Source organism: Chanodichthys erythropterus, chromosome 5 (genome assembly GCF_024489055.1).
Source record: "Chanodichthys erythropterus isolate Z2021 chromosome 5, ASM2448905v1, whole genome shotgun sequence".
NCBI classification, from domain to species: Eukaryota; Metazoa; Chordata; class Actinopteri; order Cypriniformes; family Xenocyprididae; genus Chanodichthys; species Chanodichthys erythropterus.
In genome coordinates, this window is record NC_090225.1 from 30,667,305 (window position 1) to 30,689,695 (window position 22,391).

General features: G+C 36.3%; 1 protein-coding gene across 1 annotated transcript; it reads left to right on the plus strand.

Moving 5' to 3' along the window:
* The first annotated feature begins 1,983 nt into the window (after window positions 1-1,983).
* Window positions 1,984-12,154, plus strand: plek (pleckstrin). The gene is made up of 9 exons (XM_067386879.1): window positions 1,984-2,443; window positions 4,006-4,161; window positions 4,251-4,432; window positions 7,005-7,096; window positions 7,281-7,465; window positions 8,532-8,636; window positions 10,382-10,465; window positions 10,679-10,751; window positions 10,940-12,154. The coding sequence occupies exons 1-9, from the start codon at window positions 2,402-2,404 to the stop codon at window positions 11,077-11,079; spliced, it is 1,059 nt and encodes a 352-aa protein (XP_067242980.1). The 5' UTR covers window positions 1,984-2,401; the 3' UTR covers window positions 11,080-12,154.
* Window positions 12,155-22,391: the final 10,237 nt, after the last annotated feature.

The following is a 22,391-nucleotide window of genomic DNA, read 5'->3' on the forward strand; positions in this document are numbered from 1 at the left end:
ACCAACACATTACTGTCACGACCGAAACATGGGATGTTTTGTCAAAAATAAAGTATATTGAATGATCAGCTAAGATGTCATTATAGTGTTTGGTTCAATGTTTATTCAAACTAATGAATCCTTCACTTTGAAATCAGTATGATAATATCTTTATGCCTTTTACAAAGAAAGATTGGATGCAAAATACAACAAATCTCATAAATTACACTTGAAATATTGTTAAAATTGTAATTATTTCTGATTTACATGTGAAAACATTTTTTTTTAAAAAATAGCAAAAAATATATTTACAAGGTAGATGTAAATAAAATCTTAATAGGTCAATGTGACCCTTCTTATTAAATGATTAAAGATTGTGTTTCGGTAGTGACAAATTTGGAGAGAGGAAAAATATTTCAAAACTTTCTGAAAATACAATATGAGAAATAACTGTACAATTACTAGAAATGTGTACCTTGGATATTATACAATTTATACATACAAAATTTGTGGGAAAAGACTTCTTTTTCAAGACTGTCATGTATCCTGCGCCTGCTGTTTCCTTCTACTCCCCACCAGAGGTCACCGGTTCACCATTGTGACTTTTTCATGGCACATGAAAGGCACACCTGTTTCCCATCAGTGACACTATATAAGCCGCACTCTAACACACACACACTGCTGACTATTGTTTAGCCTTTATTTGACCTTGTCTCTGTGTTTCATTGTCTTAGCCTTGCCTTTGTTTTGATCGTGGACTGTTTTCCTTGTTTGATGATTGTTTGCTGCCTGCCTTGACCATTGCCTGTGTTTTGGATTACTCTTCTGCCTTGTCCTCCTGTATCTGTTTGCTGGTGTTTGACCTCTGCCGGTACGACTATGCTCATTTTAATAAAGCCTGCACGTGGATCTCCCACTCCATCGTCCAGTTCCCTTCGTTACAAAGACGTTTCCGACTTTGAACCAGTTCTGTAGAATGACCCATATATTAGCATAAAAATATGGTAGGGTTCTGTCTTGGTTTTGAACATGACAGTACCATGTGGTTTGGGGTTTTATTTTACCCCAAACCAAACCCTACCCATAACTCATACTTAATATCAGAGGGAAATAATAAAATGGCGTAGAAGCCTAAACTTCACATTAACTGTAAGTTTAGCTCTCAAATCTGATTGGCTGCTTGGAATGTTGTTCCAAGATCAACAAGGATGGTGAACCAGGAACATGTTACACTTGGTGAAATCACGTTCACCGTGAACGCATAAGCATATATGACCAAAAATCAATCAATAGTATCAGTTTAAGTTTATTTGTATAGCAGTTTAACACAATACATATGGTTTCAAAGGAGTCACAGAAAATGCTTAAGATATCATTACTATGAAAATACCATATACAGTATTTGAATTGGTAATCAATAACATATATTAGTTATTAATACCAAGTACAATGATATTGTTTGATACACCAATGTATAATAATAGTACCACCGCAGTGCTTTTTGTCTTGTTTTGACTGAAATAGTTGGGTTGGAAGTGGTTTCTACTTTTATCAGCTTATGAATAATTACTGTATAAAAGGCACAGCAGATCATGTAATAAGATATGAGCAGATAAAAATATAAAACACCACAATTCTCCCACTTCCTTTAAAAATCACACGTGGAAACACCTTGCATCTGGTTGTTTTTTTTAAAAGATGGTTTTCTTCAACAATCATTTGATTTATCATAACATTTTAGGCAGTGCACAATTGGATGATGTTTCATATTCTCATGGGTGTTGCAACTTTATTGTAAAGTCTCTTCATAAACACAGCGTAGGCTGGGTCCAGTGACCGCAAGCATGCAATGTACAACTCTTTTGTAACACCTCCCTTCATTCAGCTTCCTGTGAAAGAACTGTTTCTCTAACCAAGCTAATGTGATTTGTTTCTTCAAGTATCATTCCCACAAGGCATTGCTGCAACAAAATAGTTTTAGTAACAGACCTTCTTATCAACAACCAGTTTTTGAGTAGAGGTTTCAATGTTCTAGTTGTTAACTGGTGGTTTTTCAGATACTGAAAGGCACAGAAAATGATTGTTCCAGCAGATAAAAATGATCTTTTAGTTATATATTAGGACCAGAATGGACTATTTTTAAAAAAAAGTATAAACTCGTCATGGGTTGATTATTACTAAACACAAGCGGCATCATCCACCCTTTGACTCATTTACTGTGTGGGCTAAAAAAACACACAGAGGAAACTAGCTGACCAAGTTGGTTGTCAGGCAGTGTGCAACTTCCCTTTCATCAAAAATTATGTCTATAACTGTCAAGCGAGGCTGCACGTCACAGACACAAACCCTGCTGAAGCGTATGGGTCTCACATTCACCGCTCCCTGAAGAAGACAAGCAAGACGCTCGTTGCAGTTTATAGCGATGGAACCAACAACAATAAGAGAAGGATACTTGGTGAAAAAGGTAAGAGTTGGAGTTTTAACTTGTGGTACAATAGCTTTGCTATACTACTTTGTGAGATTTTTTTGTAAGATATGTCAATATTACTGAATTCTGGTCATTTTAGTGACAATTCAAATTGAAGAAACAGACCCACCACAAAACACTGATGTCATGAGATTGTTTAGTCATTTTTTCGCCCATGACATTGCTCCATTTTGAGAATAGAACGGGAAACGTCCTCTTTTTTTTCCAAAAATAAAACCCAATTAGTGCAGCATTTCACACATATTGTCCGCAGTTCATTTTTGACCTTACGCTTCTTTGGATTGAATTCTTTCAAAGGGTTCAATGTGGATTTTTTTGAGACAGCATTTTTTCTGTTTCTCTGAAAAGCTGGAATAATTTGTGAATCAGGATCTAGCAACTGAAAGTACAGTATAGTAATTCTGACCACAACATATGAGAGCTAAAATACAGAACTGAAAATGACAGAAATTGAATGTTTCCACTTCACTAAATTCATTTGTGATTGTGCTGTTGCAAACAGTCCTGATGTAATCTTTTGCATGAAACAATTTGTTTACTTTAACCTCGGGAAAAATGTTTTTTGAATTGAGTATTTTTTCATGTCATTACATTGTTTAGAGCATAAGAAACAAATATATATATATATATATAATTAATGTGTCATGCTATGTCCTTGGAAGTGGACTCAGTTGTTAAAAAATATAAAAATGACATGTATAGGCAAAAACAATGGGATTTTTTTTTTCGTTCACCAATAAATTTTTAGGTTTCAGGAGTTTTTTTTAATCAAACTTTGTTTAAAGATGATTCTCAACTATGTTATGAAAGATATAATAAAATGAATTGATAAACCATTTTACTTCATGCAATATGTGGGTAAAATGGCCATACATGGGGTTTCCCACTCAATATAATGTATCTAATTTGCATATTAATGTGTTCTTGAAGCAACATGTAATGAAAAATGAAGTATAAACAATATACATATGAATAATATAAATAAATAATGGGAGTAATAGTTGGCAAGATATTCATAATAATATCTAATATTTCATAGGAATATTGATATTTCCATATTCTCCTAAAATACCTGATAAACATGATTTAGTCCCGGTGTCCTCCTCTGAGGACATGTATGAAATCAATATTTTGTAAAAGAAAGTCATATTTTGATTAGAAATGCTATAACATTTTCCTGAGATGTTTATTTATAACAAACAGTTTGAAAATTTGTCAGATTTAAATGATAATTACAAAATATTATCATATTTCCATAAGAGTGCTAAATTTGATCATTCAGTCATTTTTAAAATCCAAGGAGAAGCTGGTCTTCAAACTTTTGATATCTCTGAAAAGCCCTGAATGTGCTCTTTACAGGACATCCAGACTTAAAACTGTGACATGTAAGGTGTCAGAGAAATTCACTAAAATATAATGTCCTCGTACGAAGACAGAGGGACCCAGGAGGTTAAAAATATATCTTATAGCTCATCAAGTATTGAGACAGTACATTTACTTTGGCCATTTTAGGAAGCTAAAGTGTTCTTCTTCTGTAGGGTACTGTGCTAAACACATGGAAAGTGGTGTGGGTGGTGTTAGCAGATGATGCCATCGAGTTTTACAAGAAGAAGACGGACAACAGTCCGAAGGGAATGATCCCTCTGAAGGGGGCGACTCTGACCAGCCCATGCCAGGATTTCACTAAAAGAACGGTGGAGGAATCACACGTCTGTAAAACCAATATACCTCTGACAAATCTTGATCGTTTCATTAATAGCTTCCTTCATATGCTTTTCAACAGCTAGTGTTTAAGGTCAGTGCAGCTAAGAAACAGGACCATTTCTTCCAAGCGACCCACCTGGAGGAAAGGGAGCTTTGGGTTAAAGATGTCAAGAGAGCGATCACTTGTTTACAGGGCGGCAAGAAGTTTGCCAGGAAGTCAACGCGGAGATCCATTCGGTTACCGGAAAATGTTAACCTGAGGTATAACCTTATGATTTCAGTTATAAAACTGCACTGAACAAAAGTTTTCAGACCAACTTAAAAAAAGCGAAGATAAATCTAAAAACATTTTGTTAGTCAATGTTTAATTTCATTCACTTGCTATAAAAAAAGACAACTCTGAAAGACCTTAAAGTCAGCATGAAACAGAAGTTGATCTAGTCTTTTCTTCCCTATTGTGACGAATATCGAGTGAAACGGCTTCTCAAACAAGAACAAATGTAGGGCCGGGCTTGATCAATTCCATGCGGAATTGATTGGATGGTTGTGGTTTGCTATTGGTGGATCTCATGTGAGTGACAAGTTGCCCCGCCCTCAGAGAAGAGAAGAGATGCTGCAAGAGGGAGGGGAAGATATTCTGATCAAAGATTACGAGGAACATTAATTTAAAAGTAATGTGCATGGATAAATCATTTATAATAAATTCTGCAATATTCTGTAAAAAAAAAAAAAATTGCATGTTATAAAGTCAGAATTGCGAGATATAAAGTCAGAATTGCGAGATATAAAGTCAGAATTGCGAGATATAAAGTCAGAATTGCGAGATATAAAGTCAGAATTGCGAGATATAAAGTCAGAATTGCGAGATATAAATTCAGAATTGCGAGATATAAAGTCAGAATTGCGAGATATAAATTCAGAATTGCGAGATATAAAGTCAGAATTGCGAGATATAAAGTCAGAATTGTGAGATATAAAGTCAGAATTGTGAGATATAAAGTCAGAATTGCGAGTTATAAAGTCAGAATTGTGAGATATAAATTCAGAATTGCGAGATATAAAGTCAGAATTGCGAGATATAAATTCATAATTGCGAGATATAAAGTCAGAATTGTGAGATATAAAGTCAGAATTGTGAGATATAAAGTCAGAATTGCGAGTTATAAAGTCAGAATTGTGAGATATAAATTCAGAATTGCGAGATATAAAGTCAGAATTGTGAGATATAAAGTCAGAATTGTGAGATATAAATTCAGAATTGCGAGATATAAATTCAGAATTGCGAGATATAAAGTCAGAATTGTGAGATATAAAGTCAGAATTGTGAGATATAAAGTCAGAATTGCGAGATATAAAGTCAGAATTGTGAGATATAAAGTCAGAATTGTGAGTTATAAATTCAGAATTGTGAGATATAAAGTCAGAATTGTGAGATATAAATTCAGAATTGCGAGATATAAATTCAGAATTGCGAGATATAAAGTCAGAATTGTGTGATATAAAGTCAGAATTGCGAGATAAAAATTCAGAATTGTGAGATATAAAGTCAGAATTGTGAGATATAAAGTCAGAATTGTGAGATATAAAGTCAGAATTGTGAGATATAAAGTCAGAATTGTGTTATAAAGTCAGAATTGTGAGATATAAAGTCAGAATTGTGAGATATAAATTCATAATTGCGAGATATAAAGTCAGAATTGCGAGATATAAAGTCAGAATTGCGAGTTATAAAGTCAGAATTGTGAGATATAAATTCAGAATTGCGAGATATAAATTCAGAATTGCGAGATATAAATTCAGAATTGCGAGATATAAAGTCAGAATTGTGTTATATAAATTCAGAATTGCGAGATATAAATTCAGAATTGCGAGATATAAATTCAGAATTGTGAGATATAAAGTCAGAATTGTGAGATATAAATTCAGAATTGCGAGATATAAATTCAGAATTGCGAGATATAAATTCAGAATTGCGAGATATAAAGTCAGAATTGTGTGATATAAAGTCAGAATTGCGAGATATAAATTCAGAATTGTGAGATATAAAGTCAGAATTGTGAGATATAAAGTCAGAATTGTGAGATATAAAGTCAGAATTGTGAGATATAAAGTCAGAATTGTGAGATATAAATTCATAATTGCGAGATATAAAGTCAGAATTGTGAGATATAAATTCAGAATTGCGAGATATAAATTCAGAATTGCGAGATATAAATTCAGAATTGCGAGATATAAAGTCAGAATTGTGTTATAAAGTCAGAATTGTGAGATATAAAGTCAGAATTGTGAGATATAAAGTCAGAATTGTGAGTTATAAAGTCAGAATTGTGAGTTATAAAGTCAGAATTGTGAGATATAAAGTCAGAATTGTGAGATATAAAGTCAGAATTGCGAGATATAAAGTCAGAATTGTGAGATATAAAGTCAGAATTGCGAGATATAAAGTCAGAATTGTGAGTTATAAAGTCAGAATTGTGAGATATAAAGTCAGAATTGTGTGATATAAAGTCAGAATTGCGAGATATAAAGTCAGAATTGTGAGTTATAAAGTCAGAATTGTGAGTTATAAAGTCAGAATTGTGAGATATAAAGTCAGAATTGTGAGTTATAAAGTCAGAATTGCGAGATATAAAGTCAGAATTGCGAGTTATAGTTAGAATTGTGAGATAAAAATTCACAATTATCCTACCTTTTTTCATTTTTTATTTAGTGGCGGAAACAAGCTTCCATAGTATTCTGCTAAAACTTGAGAAATGTGATAAATAAAGATTAAAAGACCCTGCTTTGAATTGTAAAACTGTTTAAACATTGCTTTTGTTCTGTCTGTTTTCAGTGAACTGTATATTCTAATGAAAGATCAAGACACAGGTGTAAAAGAGCTGAAGCTAGAGAAGGACAAAAGGCTGTTTAATCACTGTTTCACAGGTGAGTTATTCATTTCATAACATAATAAAATAAAGAACTAGACAAAACCAGTCTTACTGCTACAACTAGTGCCTAGACACATCTGAATGATTACTGAGGTAATTTCCTCTGCAGAAACATCTCCATTTAATCTCTCTAATCTCTAATCTCGTAAATGTCATCTCATGTGATGGTCTACTTGCAGGAAACACAGTGATCGACTGGCTGATCTCTGAGGGGAAGGCCAGAAACAGACCTGAAGGACTGATGCTGGCCAGCGGACTGCTCAATGAGGGATTCCTGCAACCCGCTGGAGACGTGTCCAAAGATGGGGCAGAGAAAGGAGCCGAGTGTGTTTTCTTGGACCAAATGGAAGCTCTTTATTATTTTGTAAGTATACAAGTCATATAGAGCACTATTATTTATTGGTTCTATTGCAAAACCTAGTGAGTTGTCAGAAAAAAATGTGCAAAAATTGTACCTTTAGGGGTACAACAGCTTGTCACAACCCTTAAAGAGGACCTATTATGCTTTTTTCCATATTGATCTTCCTTTAGTGTGTAATGTTGCCGTTTCTCCAAAGCACAAAGTCACTCCAGCGGGAGTTATTCTCTATATCAGTGCTTTTGTCCACTTCCAACCACTTCTGACCTGATTTCTTCAAGGAGAGGGTTTATGGGAGGGTAAATGTGTGGGCTTTTTTAGTTCCTTCTATCTAATGGACAAAATAAGCTCACATAATTTAAATATGAACACGATGGAGATGGCAGAAAAAGAGAGCATCAGCTTTCATTTCTGTTCTGTTCTCTGTGTTAGAAATCAGGAATGGTAAGAGAACATCATGCTTGGTGCATCTTTTAGCCGTTTAAATCCCGTCTGGCTAGCGCTCTTCCCATAATGTTTATGCATTAAGGTGTTTTCGACTACCTCTCGAAAGTGGACAATCTCAAAATGTTTTATGCCTGTATTCAGCATTGTTCACTTGTGACTGGATTGATGAAAACACTTCTTAATACCGGGTGTAAACAGGGCCTTAGAGTAGTAACATGTACCCGTAAGGTACTATTATGAACCTTTTAAGGGTAAAAAGGTACAAAGTTGTCTTTTTAAGGATTCTGCACCAGCTGCTGGACCCCTAAAGGTACAAATTTTGCACATTTTGGCAGTATTTTAAGACATCATAAGAACTCTTGACACAATTGTCTGTTTTAAAAGAACAAGAAATATAAGCTTAATAATATATTATAAATATACAATAATTCATTAAAAAGGTGATTAAAAATAGCTTCTTCCTTGGCAATATGCTAAAGTGAAAGTGAAATGTGTGAATTATCTTATGCACTTCTCATGAGTCTTTGTACCTTGGTGAGACGTGTATAAGGCATGTGCAAAAACATTGAAGTGGTGTATGAAGCGAGAGCTGTTGTTGAGGCTGTGCGTGTTTGTTGATTTGCAGGCAGATAGTGGTTTCTTTTGTGAGGGTTACTCCAGTGATGAAGATGTGATCATGAAGGAGGAGTTCAGAGGTGCGATAGTCAAACAGGGCTGTTTGCTGAAACAGGTAAGCTAAAATATACCAAGTTTTGTCATGAAACTCTAGATGCGCAGGCTGATGGGTGCTTAACGCAACCTGCTGACAATTACATCTTAGTTGCTGCTCAACATTCAAATAGTCGGTCAGTGTATGCTGCGCACTTTTAGACCCTCCACCTTCCCCAGCTCCACCTGTATAGATTAGCTACATGTAATTTTTATAGATGCTATTTGCTGTATTTTCTTCCATGCTCACAGTAGCATGAAGACAGCCACGAAAACAGCTAAAAACGCTGTATTCTGCAGCCAGGCCAGTAGTTGGCGATGTCACTTTGTAAAGAAACGATACGCGCCTAAACAGTGTTATGTAAATGGCGCCTTGACCGTTGAACAGACACTGGCAATGTTATTTCAGCAGGTTGGTGATTGAATGCGTAAGAATCTCACAAAACCTGTCAGGAACTTGAGAATATCAAGCATATATTTCACTCCAGAATTAAAAGAAAGATATACGAATGTAGGCAACACTTTACAATAAAGTCTCCTTTGTTAACATTAGTTATTGCATCAGGCAACATGATCTAACAATGAGCAGCATGTTTATACAGTAGTTATTAAACTTTGTTAATGTTACTTAAATGTTCATGTTAGTTCACAGTGCATTAACCACAGTAACAAGGATTAGTTGACTTCAGAATTAAAATTTCCTGATAATTTACTCACCCCCATGTCATCCAAGATGAGAAATGAGGAAAACATTCCAGGATTTTTCTCCATATAGTGGACTTCACTGGGGTTCAATGGGTTGAAGGTCCAAATGTCAGTTTCAGTGCAGCTTCAAAGAGCTCTACATGATCCCAGACGAGGAATAAGAGTCTCATCTAGAGAAACAATCTGCCATTTTCTAAAAAAATAAAATAAAAATGTATATACTTTTTAACCACAAATGCTCGTCTTCCAGATGAGGAATAAGAGTCTTATTCAAGTGTAAGACGAGCATTTGTGGTTAAAAAGTATATACATTTTTATTTTATTTTTTAGAAAATGGCAGATTGTTTCTCTAGATGAGACTCTTATTCCTCGTCTGGGATTGTGTAGAGCTCTTTGAAGGTTACTATATAAATCTAGTAAACAATAGGGTGAAAACGACAAATTATTGTTATGGTTTTTGCCACAAAATATGTTTATCGTGTCCTGAAAGCGCTCACTCAACTGTACACAGGTCACACTCGCACAGAAACGTTTTGTCTGCGCTGCTCTGATGAATTAATCAGTAAAATAGTTTAGACTCACTACATGACTCATCAGCGAGGTAATAACTGTGCGGTTCTTGAGGTAGATAAAATTTTAGTTTCGCTATTAGTTGAGACTCTGCTGCCGTGAGAGAGGCACAGACACTCAGGTAGACTAATTCACATGCTTATTCTCTCTCTCTCTCTCTCTCTCTCTATGTTAATAACTGTATCGACGGTATTATTCTGCTATCAAGGCTCAAGCACACAAGAGTGTTTTAAGGACAAAAACCTGACAAATGTTTTGAAATACCACATCGAAACAGTGTCTTGAGGTGTGGTAACCATAGTATACGTGGAATAATTGACTCCGGGCAAAATAATGCACACCCGAGGTGTAACTCCGCTTCATGCCGTGGCCACATTACCGCCTCGGGAGTGCATTATTTTCTAAGAATTCAACGGCCCGGAGTCAATTATTCCTTACATAAGAAAGATGTTTTCAGACATGTCATCTTTATTTATTTATTGTCTTATACAGGGTCACCGACGAAAGAACTGGAAAGTCAGAAAGTTTATCCTTAGAGATGATCCCGCTTATATCCACTACTATGATCCCACCAAGGTAAGCATGTTCCTATATTTAAACATCATATATGTGTATATATATATATATATATATATATATATATATATATATATATATATATATATATATATATATATATATATATATATATATATATGTATATATATATATATATATATATATATATATATATATATATTAAATGTAACATTAAAACATACTTTTGTATGGTGTGTCTGTCTCTGTAAGGGTGAGAATGATCCGCTCGGCTCCATTCACCTGCGTGGATCAGTCGTGACTGCGGTGGAATATGTGCCTGATGGTACGACGACTCCATCTAAATGATAAAACAAAACATGACCACAACAACACATCCATTTTAAATATGCCAAATTCTAATGAGACACAAAATCTGTCAAGAATGTTTCATATATATAACATTGAAACTGTAAAGCATTTATACAACATAGAATGTATGCAAATGTTTCTCTGTCTTATAAACTCCTGCAGCCAAGAAACTGGAGGCTGATGGGAATTTCTTTGAGATCATCACTTCGGATGAGACGCACTACTACCTGCAGGCGGCTACATCTGATGAGCGCAAGGATTGGATCAAAGCCATACAAAGTGTTGCAAAGTCAGGAAAATAACAGTATTAGATCCATCCTGTGGTCTGAAGAACTACAAACTCGCTTATTAAAGACATGCAGAGTTGGGATCTGTTTGAAAGAAAGAAAGGTCTCCTCTTCAGCATTTTCTAAAAATAAAAACTCTAATTTGTTTCTTCACCTTCCGTATTTGGCAAAAACAATAGGCTTTCTAACGGTCATGTGACACATTTTGTCACATAAAAAAAAAGAAGTTAGAGACAGGATGTGGGCAAATGTGTTATTTCACCAGAGACTGATACTGAATGCCATTTATCTGTCCATCCAGAACTGTCAACGCAATGGAAAGCGTGTTCGGGGAATCTTCAATGGCCAGCATTTTCCTGTCTATATTTAAAGTACTAGCACTTCCTGTTTTTATCTTGAGTTGTTCCAGATATAGAGATGTAACAGTCTGGTAGTGTAACAAAAACTGTCTAAAATCATCACAGCCCTACTGCTATACATATATAAACTTACAATTTTCTATAACTAATAACTATATAACTTAACAACTATCTTTCAGTTACATGCATTTACAATGGAGCAACACAATAAAAGTGAAAAGAAAAAACACTGTTTGAAATATATGCTATGTTAAATGCAAATAAAAAAAAAAAATTAAAAGTTAATTGCAACTTTTTTCCTCAGAATTAATAGATTATAATTTACAATTTGGACATTATAACTCGCAAAAACAGTTTTTGAGATGTAAACTTGTAACTGAGTTATAAAGTCTGAACTGAAAGATAAAATCACAATTCTGACTTTTTTCCCTCAGAATTTTGAGATATATACTCGCAATTCTGAGAAAAAAAAAGAAGTCAGAATTGTTAGATAAGAAGTTGCAATTACACTTTTTTTTTAGTCCGCAGCGGAAACAAGTTTCCATATTCTTTGTGTGCTTTAATACTACAATGGTGTTAGTCGCTATACTGCCATCTATCTTCACAATAAATAATTGAATTACCTGTCCATCAAAAAGTAGCAACTTGAGCATCAATACTGAGGATTTTCTCTATCATCAAACCATCCACCTTGTGTAAGGATGTTTGTTTTTGTCTTCTGATCTCAGACATTTTCTGCTTCTTCAATCAGATACTGATTCCCTTCCAAAGTGGAACTTCAATGCTGCGTCATGAAGTTGATGATATGGGGAACACCCTCAGTGTGACCGGTGTCTGAACACATGTAACAAACACGCCTTTTTATTGGCCGACGGCAGTCCATGACATCACAAGCAGAGCGTGCGTGAGTAAAAGAGGTCACCAGGAGCCGCTTTGTTTGTATACGTGTGTAGGACGAGAATCTGTTGGAGCACATTGGACTCTCGAGGGAGCTGGATGGGCTCATTGTGATGCATTTATGGTAATTAATTTGCAGTAGGACACTCTGTTTTTACTTCATTTTCTTAGAGTGATGAGAATCAAGCATTTGCATGGAGTGCGTTTGGCTCTTGAGGGAGCTGAATGAATTTACTGAGATGCGTTCGCTGTGGGAAGCTCCACACGTTTGACTCTCTCTCTCGATGAGAGTCGAACCCATTTTGTGGATTTGAAAGCTTGCTCTAAAACTAGAGCAAATTTTTCCTGTCAAAAATTTGATTTATTAAAGGGTTAGTTCACCCAAAATTGAAAATTCTGTCATTAATTACTCACCCTCATGCCATTCCACACCCGTAAGACCTTTGTTCATCTTCTGAACACAAATTAAGATTTTTTTGATGAAATCCAATGGCTCAGTGACAGCAAGATAATTAACACTTTCAATGTCCAGAAAGCTACTAAAGATGTACTTAAAACAGTCATGTGACTACAGTGGTTCAACCTTAATGTTATGAAATGATGAGAATGCTTTTTGTGTGCCAAAAAAAAAACAAAAAAAAAACGACTTTATTCAACATATAGTGATGGGCGATTTCAAAACACTGCTTCATGAAGCTTCGAAGCTTTACGAATCTTTTGTTTGTTGTTTATTGTTGAATAAAGTCGTTTTTTACATACAACATAACATTAACATAACATTAAGTTTGAACCACTGTAGTCACATGACTGTTTTAAATATGTCTTTAGTAGCTTTCTGGACATTGAAAGTGTAAATTATCTTGCTGTCAATGGAGGCCTCATTGAGCCATTGGATTTCATCAAAAATACCTTAATTTGTGTTCTGAAGATGAACGAAGGTCTTACGGGTGTGGAACGGCATGAGGGTTCATTTTCATTTTTGGGTGAACTAACCCTTTAAACTTCATTTTTCACTTTAATATTTACTAATATTCTACAGTTTAGTCGACTGTTAGGTTAGGGTTCGGGAAAGTAGAATAAGGTGAAAGTTACTTATAGTCAGTAGAATGTCTGTTGGCGGACAATCAAAATAGTGTCTAGATCTGAGGAATTAGATAGAGAGTGAGTTGAGGTGGGAGTTATTTATACTCCACCTCCTCTGCTGCCAGGCCTACCTAATGAGAGGTCTTATCTCTTGAGGCAGTTAAAAAAAGCTGCATAAGCCCATATCTAGCCATCCGTGCCACTAAACACACAGCCAGTGCATCTAACGGATGCTATAGTTGCCACGGAGAGGCATCTGTGATAATGAGAAAGAGAAAACTTTTCTCCTTGATGCTCTGATCTCACACTCTGGCCTCTTCAGACTGCTGTAAAGAAGCTATAAAGGCAAGGCTCAGTCAGCAACTTTCAGGAGATTTTTGCACTGGAGGAACCTTTTCATAATTCCCAGAACTATTGGCGGAAGTACCCGGATTTTGCTGTGTTTGCGATGATTTTATTTCTAGGAATTCCTTTTGGGGAACTGAATTAGCTCAGAGTAGAGTCTAAACCAGCACTATAGGAGCTGTCAGTGACGGTAAGACTTTTTAAGGTTTTTAAAAGAAGTCTCTTCTGCTCACCAAGGCTTTGTTTATTTGATCCAGCAAAAATGAATATATTTTAAAATGTAATTTATTTCTGTGATCAAAGCATCATTACTCCAGTCTTCAGTGTCACATGATCCTTCAGAAATCATTCTAATATGATTATTTGCTGCTCAAGAAACATTTATGATTAATATCAACGTTGAAAGTGCCCCTATTATGCCTTTTTTAAGGTTCCTAATTTTGTTTTGGGAGTCTCCTATAACAGGTTAACATGCATGCAAGGTCAAAAACCACTTTCGTTTTCTTATAATATACATTTAATTTCACATCCAGTTCTGAATGTTTTGTAAATGAATCGTTTGATGCAGTTCAAAGAATCGGTCTCTCTAAACCCCTCCTTGAGCCTACACTGCTCTGATTGGTCAGATGGCCCAATCCTTTCTGATTAGAATACTTCAACTAGTTAGCATGGACTAGCATCCTATTACAATACAGAGCTCCACTCTACTGTAATAATAAAAACGCAGGGGAAAAAACTATTTGTTTTGTATGTTGAAAAATCCCATGTAAGCCGAGCACAAATGTGAATATCTGATAATGCATTACACTCTGTAAACAATCCTTGATCATTACTCCAAGTAATAAGACAGACAAGCTGCATTAATCGACACATCTTTAGACGAAATTGGACCCACAAGTGAATATCAGAACTACAGAAACGTGAGTTAGCCGGTTAGCAGGAGACGTACAGACGTTACACAACATAACATACAAAACTACGAATTTTGAGCGATTGCTAGAAAATATAAACATCAATTATTAATCATACTTACAGTTTGAGATTCAGGGGAGCAAGCTGGTCCAAATGAACTGGACATTGATCCATATTTTAAGACCAAGGGCCCTATAATACACCCAGTTTGCTAGTTTGCGTTTGGCGCCACGTCCTTAAATTAGTAACTTAAATGCATTTGCGCCAGTTAGTGCGCCCATGGGCGTGCTGGTCTAAAAAAGAGGTGTGTTCAGCCGCATTGCTATTTTAAGGAGCTGAAAATAAACTGCGCCATAGACCAACTCAAACCTGGTCTAAAGTCTAAAGTCAATGGCGCAATATTTTTTTGCGCATCACACAAACATGCCAAATATTAAAAACAAAAGGATTACAGTGTAAAAGAATATTATTGTGTAGGCTACATAAATATAAAAATGTAATGATGAATAGTCATTGTGTGTATTAGAATTAGGATACCTATTTTCAATTCAGCCTATTACTTATAATGATGAACAAAATTGGCTAATTAATGGAACAATCGTGCCAATACACACACACATATATTAACTGACTCATCGCGCGGAGCTCTTTGAAAGCCTGCATTTGCAAGCCCGCTTTAACTTCGCGCACGAGCAGATCGGTTTCTTCGCTTGAAAAGCGTTCAGCTTTTCCGCCAACAAATTCCGCCATGTAAATAGCAATCCGCCATGGCGCGAGCGCATCTCGCTCTTAAAGGGAATGGGAGATGACACTCTGATTGGTTTATTGAACGTTACGGCCATTACTCATTAAGAGAATAGGGACAACCCATTTCAAAATTGCGCCCCGGCGCACGGACCGTTTTTCCGTCGTTAAAATAGCAAAAGTGGATTTGCACACGCCCTGAGTGCACCTGCGCCGTGCGCTTTACACTTTGCGTTTAGATCGTTAAAATAGGGCCCTAGGTGTTTTGTGAATCCTGCGTTAAACTCCCTGAGGTTTGAGAAGCAGTCGTCAGTAAATTGTCAGGAACACAACAAAAGATTGTACTGCTGTGGTATGGCTGAAATAATGAATTTTCCCTGGCGTCTGCGTGCGCAATAAGTGGGCGGGCATAATGCTAATATTTCACTGTGACGTCACAACAAAACGGCTTGGGATTCGTTTTACACACGACTCGTTTAATTGACTCAGAGTCGACTCCTACTTTGAGAGACAATAACTTTATGTACAGTGCACTTTCAGATTTAAAACTTTGCAGGATGTTTTCATTCACTTAGAGCTGTGTTACACAATACATGAAAGGTAATTTTCAAAAATCCATAATAGGGGCACTTTAATTTCTTTCCAATAAATAAATTAATCCCTGACCCCAAACTTTTGAATGGTAGTGATAATGTTACAAAAGCTTTTATTTCAGATAAACATAACCCTTTTTATTGTTTACACCCTGCATATGAGGGCATGATTGTGTGAAATAAATTAAAGGTGAACGCGATCCCCCCTTCATGTTTCACCAGCTGGGCTGGAAGAAGCGCAGACTAAAAATGAAGGTGTCGCCTCATCTCAAAGCAGCCACTCCTTCAGTAAGCTGCTCTCAGCGGGTCACGGCTAACACCTCGAGTCTAAAGCTGAAGGGGTCGCACCGTCATCTCACCGCAAACACTACTGCTAAAAACAGTTGTTCCTCAGCTATTACCAGCCACTTTTTAGCAGAGGTGTAGCAACCAATAACTTCATGAGGCTTCATTTCAACATCCTTTTTTTCTGTTTTCACATCAGCAAACAACATTACAAGGTTGAAGAATTGATGGTGTTGAGTTGGTGTGGCCCCTTCACTGGTGACCACAGCATTAGAAACCAATGGCTGGTGATAGCTGAGGAACAACTGCTTTTAGAAGTAGCGGATCATGCGACCCCTTCAGCTTTCGACTCGAGGTGTTAGCAGTGACCCGCTGAGAGAGCAGCTTACTGAAGGAGTGGCTGCTTTGAGATGAGGCGACACCTTCACTTTTAGTCTGCGCTTCTAACTTCTGTAAAAAGACAAATCTACAATTTAATAACATTTTCAGTTGATCAAATGCATTTTATTTCCAGACTTTATAGCTGTTGTAAATGTTGTGAGCCATAAGATGGCGCTGTTGTCAGTACTCTGAGGCTTTGGGTCTTTTCCTGACACAATCAGCAAAAGCAGAGCTTCATTTCAGCTTCCTCCTTTCTGTTTTCACATCAGCAAACAACACGATGCCACAAGCGTTTCTACAGAGGCAATGAACGTGAGGATTCTCTCCAACGTTTGCGTCATTTCAACATGCCGAAATGTTTTGAGGTTGACATACATTAAAACACTTTTTTATAGAAAATTATTATGAGAAAAAGTCTTCATCTCATGCAAATGCTCACCATTCAGATGTCTAAAAAAGCACAAATGTGTACAACTACTGAAAGCACGTTTAGCACGAGACTCAAACACATGGGTACACTTGGTAACTTCTTATGATATGCGCAAAGATAGGCCTAAGGACTGTTTGCATTGAACAAGCTATACATTAAACTGTACTGTGCATAACATACATTAATCCTCTTAGGAAAAAGTACAAAGACAATGTTGTCTACACAACATTACAGGTCAAATATGAACTAAATAATTAAAGTTCTTCAAGAAAAATACAAGCATATGTTTTCTGCAGATCCCTCTGGAATGATCAACCAGTTCATTCATTGTAAGTAAGTTTGATACTGTAAATGTGTTTTGCACATTTGTCAATCCTGAATGTTTAGTGACTACCTTTTAAAGGCAAAGCTCCCATGTTTGATTACTATATTTTGGAAGTTTTTTTCATAAACCTGATATACCATACAGTACACTGCGATATGCAACACTATATAGCTTAATGTACACAATAAAATCAGTGTACAAAGTAGATATAGGCTTAATATACAAAGTAAGAGGATGAAACAATATCAGTACCTGGAGAAAAAAAATACATACAATGAAGTGGTTGCATTTATGTAATAAAATAGTGTTATAAAAATGAACATGAAAAAAATATAAGTACCTATACAGTGTGTATGATCCTGCAGACAGGTGTTTAGGACACACGAGGGCAGTAAATGTCAAAAAATTTAATATAATAAAGACCCACTCAACTTTGATATGTGTTTTGTGAACAGCGCAGAATCTGGATTTGCTTCATCAAATGCTGCATATCTAACACTTTAGCTTTGAATAACAGATTTTGACTAAATATATTTAGCAAATACTGTTGACGATAACTACTTTTAATAAATGAGAGATTACAAGATTGGGTTTTTAAATTGTTTTTTATGCTGGACGTTAAGATGCATGTCTCAGAGTTTTAGTTCTGATTGTCAGGTATTCGTGAGGGAAGGACGAGCGAAGACTCAATTGCAGGAGAAATAGGCTTTTTATTAATAATAAAATGAAACAAAAACAAAAACTTCCCCAAGGGGGGAAATAAGACTTGACTTAGACTCAACTTAACTTGAACGGACAGAGACGCAAACATGAGATGACATTCAACAATGATCCAGCACAGGATTGCCAACACAAGGAGAATGAATAGGAGAGCAAACAAGGCAATGAGGGAGGACAGGTGGGGCAAATCAACCAATAATCAGGTGGGCGGGGTCAAGACAATAGACATGAGAGCACATGGCACAAAGAAACACATGACAAGCCATGTGCTCACACCAAACATAACAAAAACACAAGCACAAGGCCAGTGAAATCAAATCACAAGACATGTGCTCTCACAAAACGAGACACGAACACACAACTATGAGAAACTCATAAGCTGCATGTTCACATAAAACACAACAAGAAAGCATGGGCAGATGTAAAGAAACCGCATGCTACACAGCAACAGCGCCTGGCCAATAACAACCAACCAGGCGCTCACAAAACACGAGACAAGAGCGCACGGCAAGTGAAAGTGAAATGATTCTAGCTGCTTCCTCAGTTTATTTAAAAGAAAAAGCTGAACCAACACAAATCTTTAGTTTTTTACTTAATTGTCACTTGCACTCAATTGTATTATGTTAAATGAAATTACATTTGTAAAATGTTAAGTTAACCTAAATCGTTTGTGTTGGGACTGCATGAATCATTTATGTTGCATTGAATGAAACTGGGCAGTGGATTTCAAGTTCCCAGCATGCTTTGCATAGGGATAGATTGGGAGAGTAAATGTTGAAATTAGGTGCTGTTTAATGTGTCTTTTAGTAAAAGGAACTTTTAAAGTTTGATGTTCAGTTATCTTTGACATTTAAGAGTTTATGTTATGTCAATTTTTGAGGTTACCATTATGCTGAAGTGTAGACCTTTTGGTTAGGCTGTGGGTGGCTAAATGAAATAAATGTATGTTGTTCTTAATAAGCTGTAATTGAGCTAAAGCCAGTGATGAGAAATTTTGGATCAGTGTTTGTATGTTACAAATGGTCTACTTAGTATGTGATCAAGTGTTGATTAATTGTTATCATAGAAATAAATAAAAATAATTTGATTTGAGTGCCAGCACATCATTTACACAGTCTACATATGGTCATCACTTCTCCCAATCTGAATCAAACAGTCATGTGTGTGATAGTGATGTGTCGTTCTTGAACGATTCGTTCATTTTGAACGAATCTTTAATGTGACTCGGGAAGAACGAGTCGTCTCGGGGGGTGATTCGTTCAGCCGCGCATGTGCAATATTCTACAGGTTCTGTACTGCTAGTAGTAGTTCACCTGATGATTCAATTGATTAGTTCATTTCATGAGTCTTTCGGGTTTTGAGTCGTTCCTTAATCACGTGACAGACCCATACGCTACCAATGCATTCTGAGCCGTAAAAGAGAATTGATTAGTTCTTTTTATGAGTCTTTCGGGTTTTTGAGTCGTTCCTTAAACACGTGAAAGATTGCTCAAAAAGGACATAATGACATAAATTAAAAGCAAATAACATTTTGAATTTGAATTATTAATGTTAGTTTAAGACATCAAGGTTATGATAACTTCAGCTTTAACAGTTGTAACACAAACTCAAAAAAAAAAAAAACTGGAGAGTTAACGTTATTTACTAATAAATATAATGTGCTTGGGTCACACAGCTTAGCATATGGGTCTGTCACGTGATTAAGGAACGACTCAAAAACCCCGAAAGACTCATGAGATGAACTAATCAATTCTCTTACCGGCTCAGAATGCATTGGTTTAGCATGGGACTGCCTGTCACGTCATTAAGGAATGACTTAAACCCGAAAACTTGTCAGACAAGAGGTGAGGTGAGCTTAATCAGCTTATCATAAACTGAAGACCCAGGTAAAGAACGAATTAATCATTTCTGAATCTTATAGTTTTGTACTGTTTGTAGTGGGATCAACGTTTGCATAAGTAGTATATGTGTTGGGGAAGTATCACGTTACATTTTAATTACATTTTGCTAAAATGAACGAAATAACTCGAAAAAAGATTTGTTCATTTTATTGAACGAGACTCAAGTCCGAGTCAGTAAAATGATCCAAACTTCCCATCACTAGTGTGTGAACACAAGCTACTCACAACCTAAGCACAAGCGCACCTCTTCACCACGATGGTGGTAAAAAAGAAAAACATTTTATACATTACAAACTATTTTAAATGTTCAAAATAACTAAACATTAAACACTAAAACTCTAACAGTTCTTTCCATTTCCTTAAAAGTGCAGAAAACTTGCACAACTCTGCACAAGTGCACCAGTTTGAATTGCAACAGCACTGGTTGGATCAACAAGAGTGAATAATGTCAGCAGACTTGCACAGAATGCATCAAATGAAACTGGTGTGATCTCATTCAATTAGGATGAATTTTACTCATCAGTACAATTAACCTACCTTAGGTTCAGATAAATCAGTTCAACTGTGTGGAAATAGGTGTCATAACTGAATTAAGTTAGATCAGCATTTTATTTTTTTGAGTACACAAACCGTGCGCTCACAATAAAGACCGAACAGAGAGCGAGTGTCCGAACCCCGACACAAAACCGAACCGGACATGAGTGCCGGGATCCGAACACCACGCACCCAACATGAAACAAGGCACAAAGACAGGACAAAATGGGAGCGTCAGAGCTCTGTCACAAAACCAAGAAATAAACTAGATGGAAGTGACAGAACCCTGCAGTGATTGTTCAGGTACCTCTGAAATGAGTCTACAGCGGTCATTTGAAGCTAATGTGATCTTACAGATCTTTTAATAGCCATTTCTAATCAGTCAGGGTTTGATGCAGTGGCGTAATGTCTGGGTATGCAGGCCCTAACCCACATTATTTTATTTATTTATTTATTTTTTGCATATAGGCATTGCTTCGCCACTGGTTTGATGAACTGCATGGCATTTAATGATTCATATCCAGCAGTGAAGTGCATTTAAAATGAACTTCAATAAATTTTATTATTGTTTATTTATTACTTGACAGAGAAAATAGTAAAATAGGCTACTTTATATTTTAACAACAGCCTTCAATACAACAGCGACTCTGAGTTTCCTGTAAAGTGACGTAATTCGCCGCTTGACTAGCACAGTACAATGCATCGCTGAAGAAATCAGTCACAACTGTTTCCCGAAACCATATCATCACAAATTTGTTGTTCAACGTTGGTTAATGTCAAGCAGGTGGTGGAGTAATAACTTCTTCCACATGTCATGCAAACAAGAAACTCTGCTTCTAACCACAGGTCGAGAGCTGTCGTTCCAGCCACACAACTTTGCGATGCTGTTTGTTGAAACTACAATGCTTCTGGAAGACAAATTATTTGACAACAACCATATAATATAGGAAGCATTTTTTTCCTCGATTTCAAAAAGTGTATAATCTTGAAATCCTGATTATATACAGTACGCGTTCAACATTCTTTTTAGTTGTGACCACTAGACAGGCATCCTACAGCTACAATAAAGGGTTGAATATCAAATGCAAAGATATTTAAGCCCACACACAATGACAAATTTGAGCTATCTGTGAGCTGATGCAGAAATGTAGTCAGTTATCTGTGAATGATAAACATCATGTGCATGTAAAACAGTTGGTCATTTGGGTTATCCATATGCAAAACATGACATCTGTGTGGACATCATGCTTGCTGCCTATTGCTAAGGATCAGTTGATTGTTTCACCCAGTGCAGTTTAAAGCCTCAAGCACACAGACGTTACAGATCGCTCACATTAAAGAACTGTGCAAGAGCTGAGCTGAAAGGCAAGACTGATGTAGCAACATCATTATGCCGACATGAACACTGTGAGAATGTGTTTGCTAACTTCTTTCTCACAAAGATACATTGTTATCTTGTGTAGGTAACACCCACTCACCATAAGCATGCTTCAGAGACTTTGTGAATCCCACAGGTCTCATGCAGTCTCTTCCTCTGTCTGTATGGTATTGAGATCACATGGGCTGTTGGCATTGAATTGTGCTCAACCTGAGCTGACTGACACAGACATCTGCTGGATTTGGCAATGACTGCCAGTATATTACATTATGCTTTTCTGTAGTTTTAGCTCATAAGAAGCACTCAAATAATAATAAAAAATTACTTAAATTAAAAGTTACTTGTATTCTTTTTGTTCCAAACCTGTACCGTTCCATGTCATGTCGGAACGTACTGGACCAGCTGCTGCTTCCACCCTGCCGCTGGCTGCAGCCTCCCAT

What these genes read in the sequence shown, in the direction of transcription:
- plek (XM_067386879.1), top strand. Translation starts at nt 2,402, where the DNA reads ATGGAACCAACAACAATAAGAGAAGGATACTTGGTGAAAAAG. An exon ending in CCGGAAAATGTTAACCTGAG is followed by an intron (nt 4,433 to 7,004) that starts GTATAACCTTAT and finishes GTCTGTTTTCAG; the next exon opens with TGAACTGTATATTCTAATGA. An exon ending in ACTACTATGATCCCACCAAG is followed by an intron (nt 10,466 to 10,678) that starts GTAAGCATGTTC and finishes TGTCTCTGTAAG; the next exon opens with GGTGAGAATGATCCGCTCGG.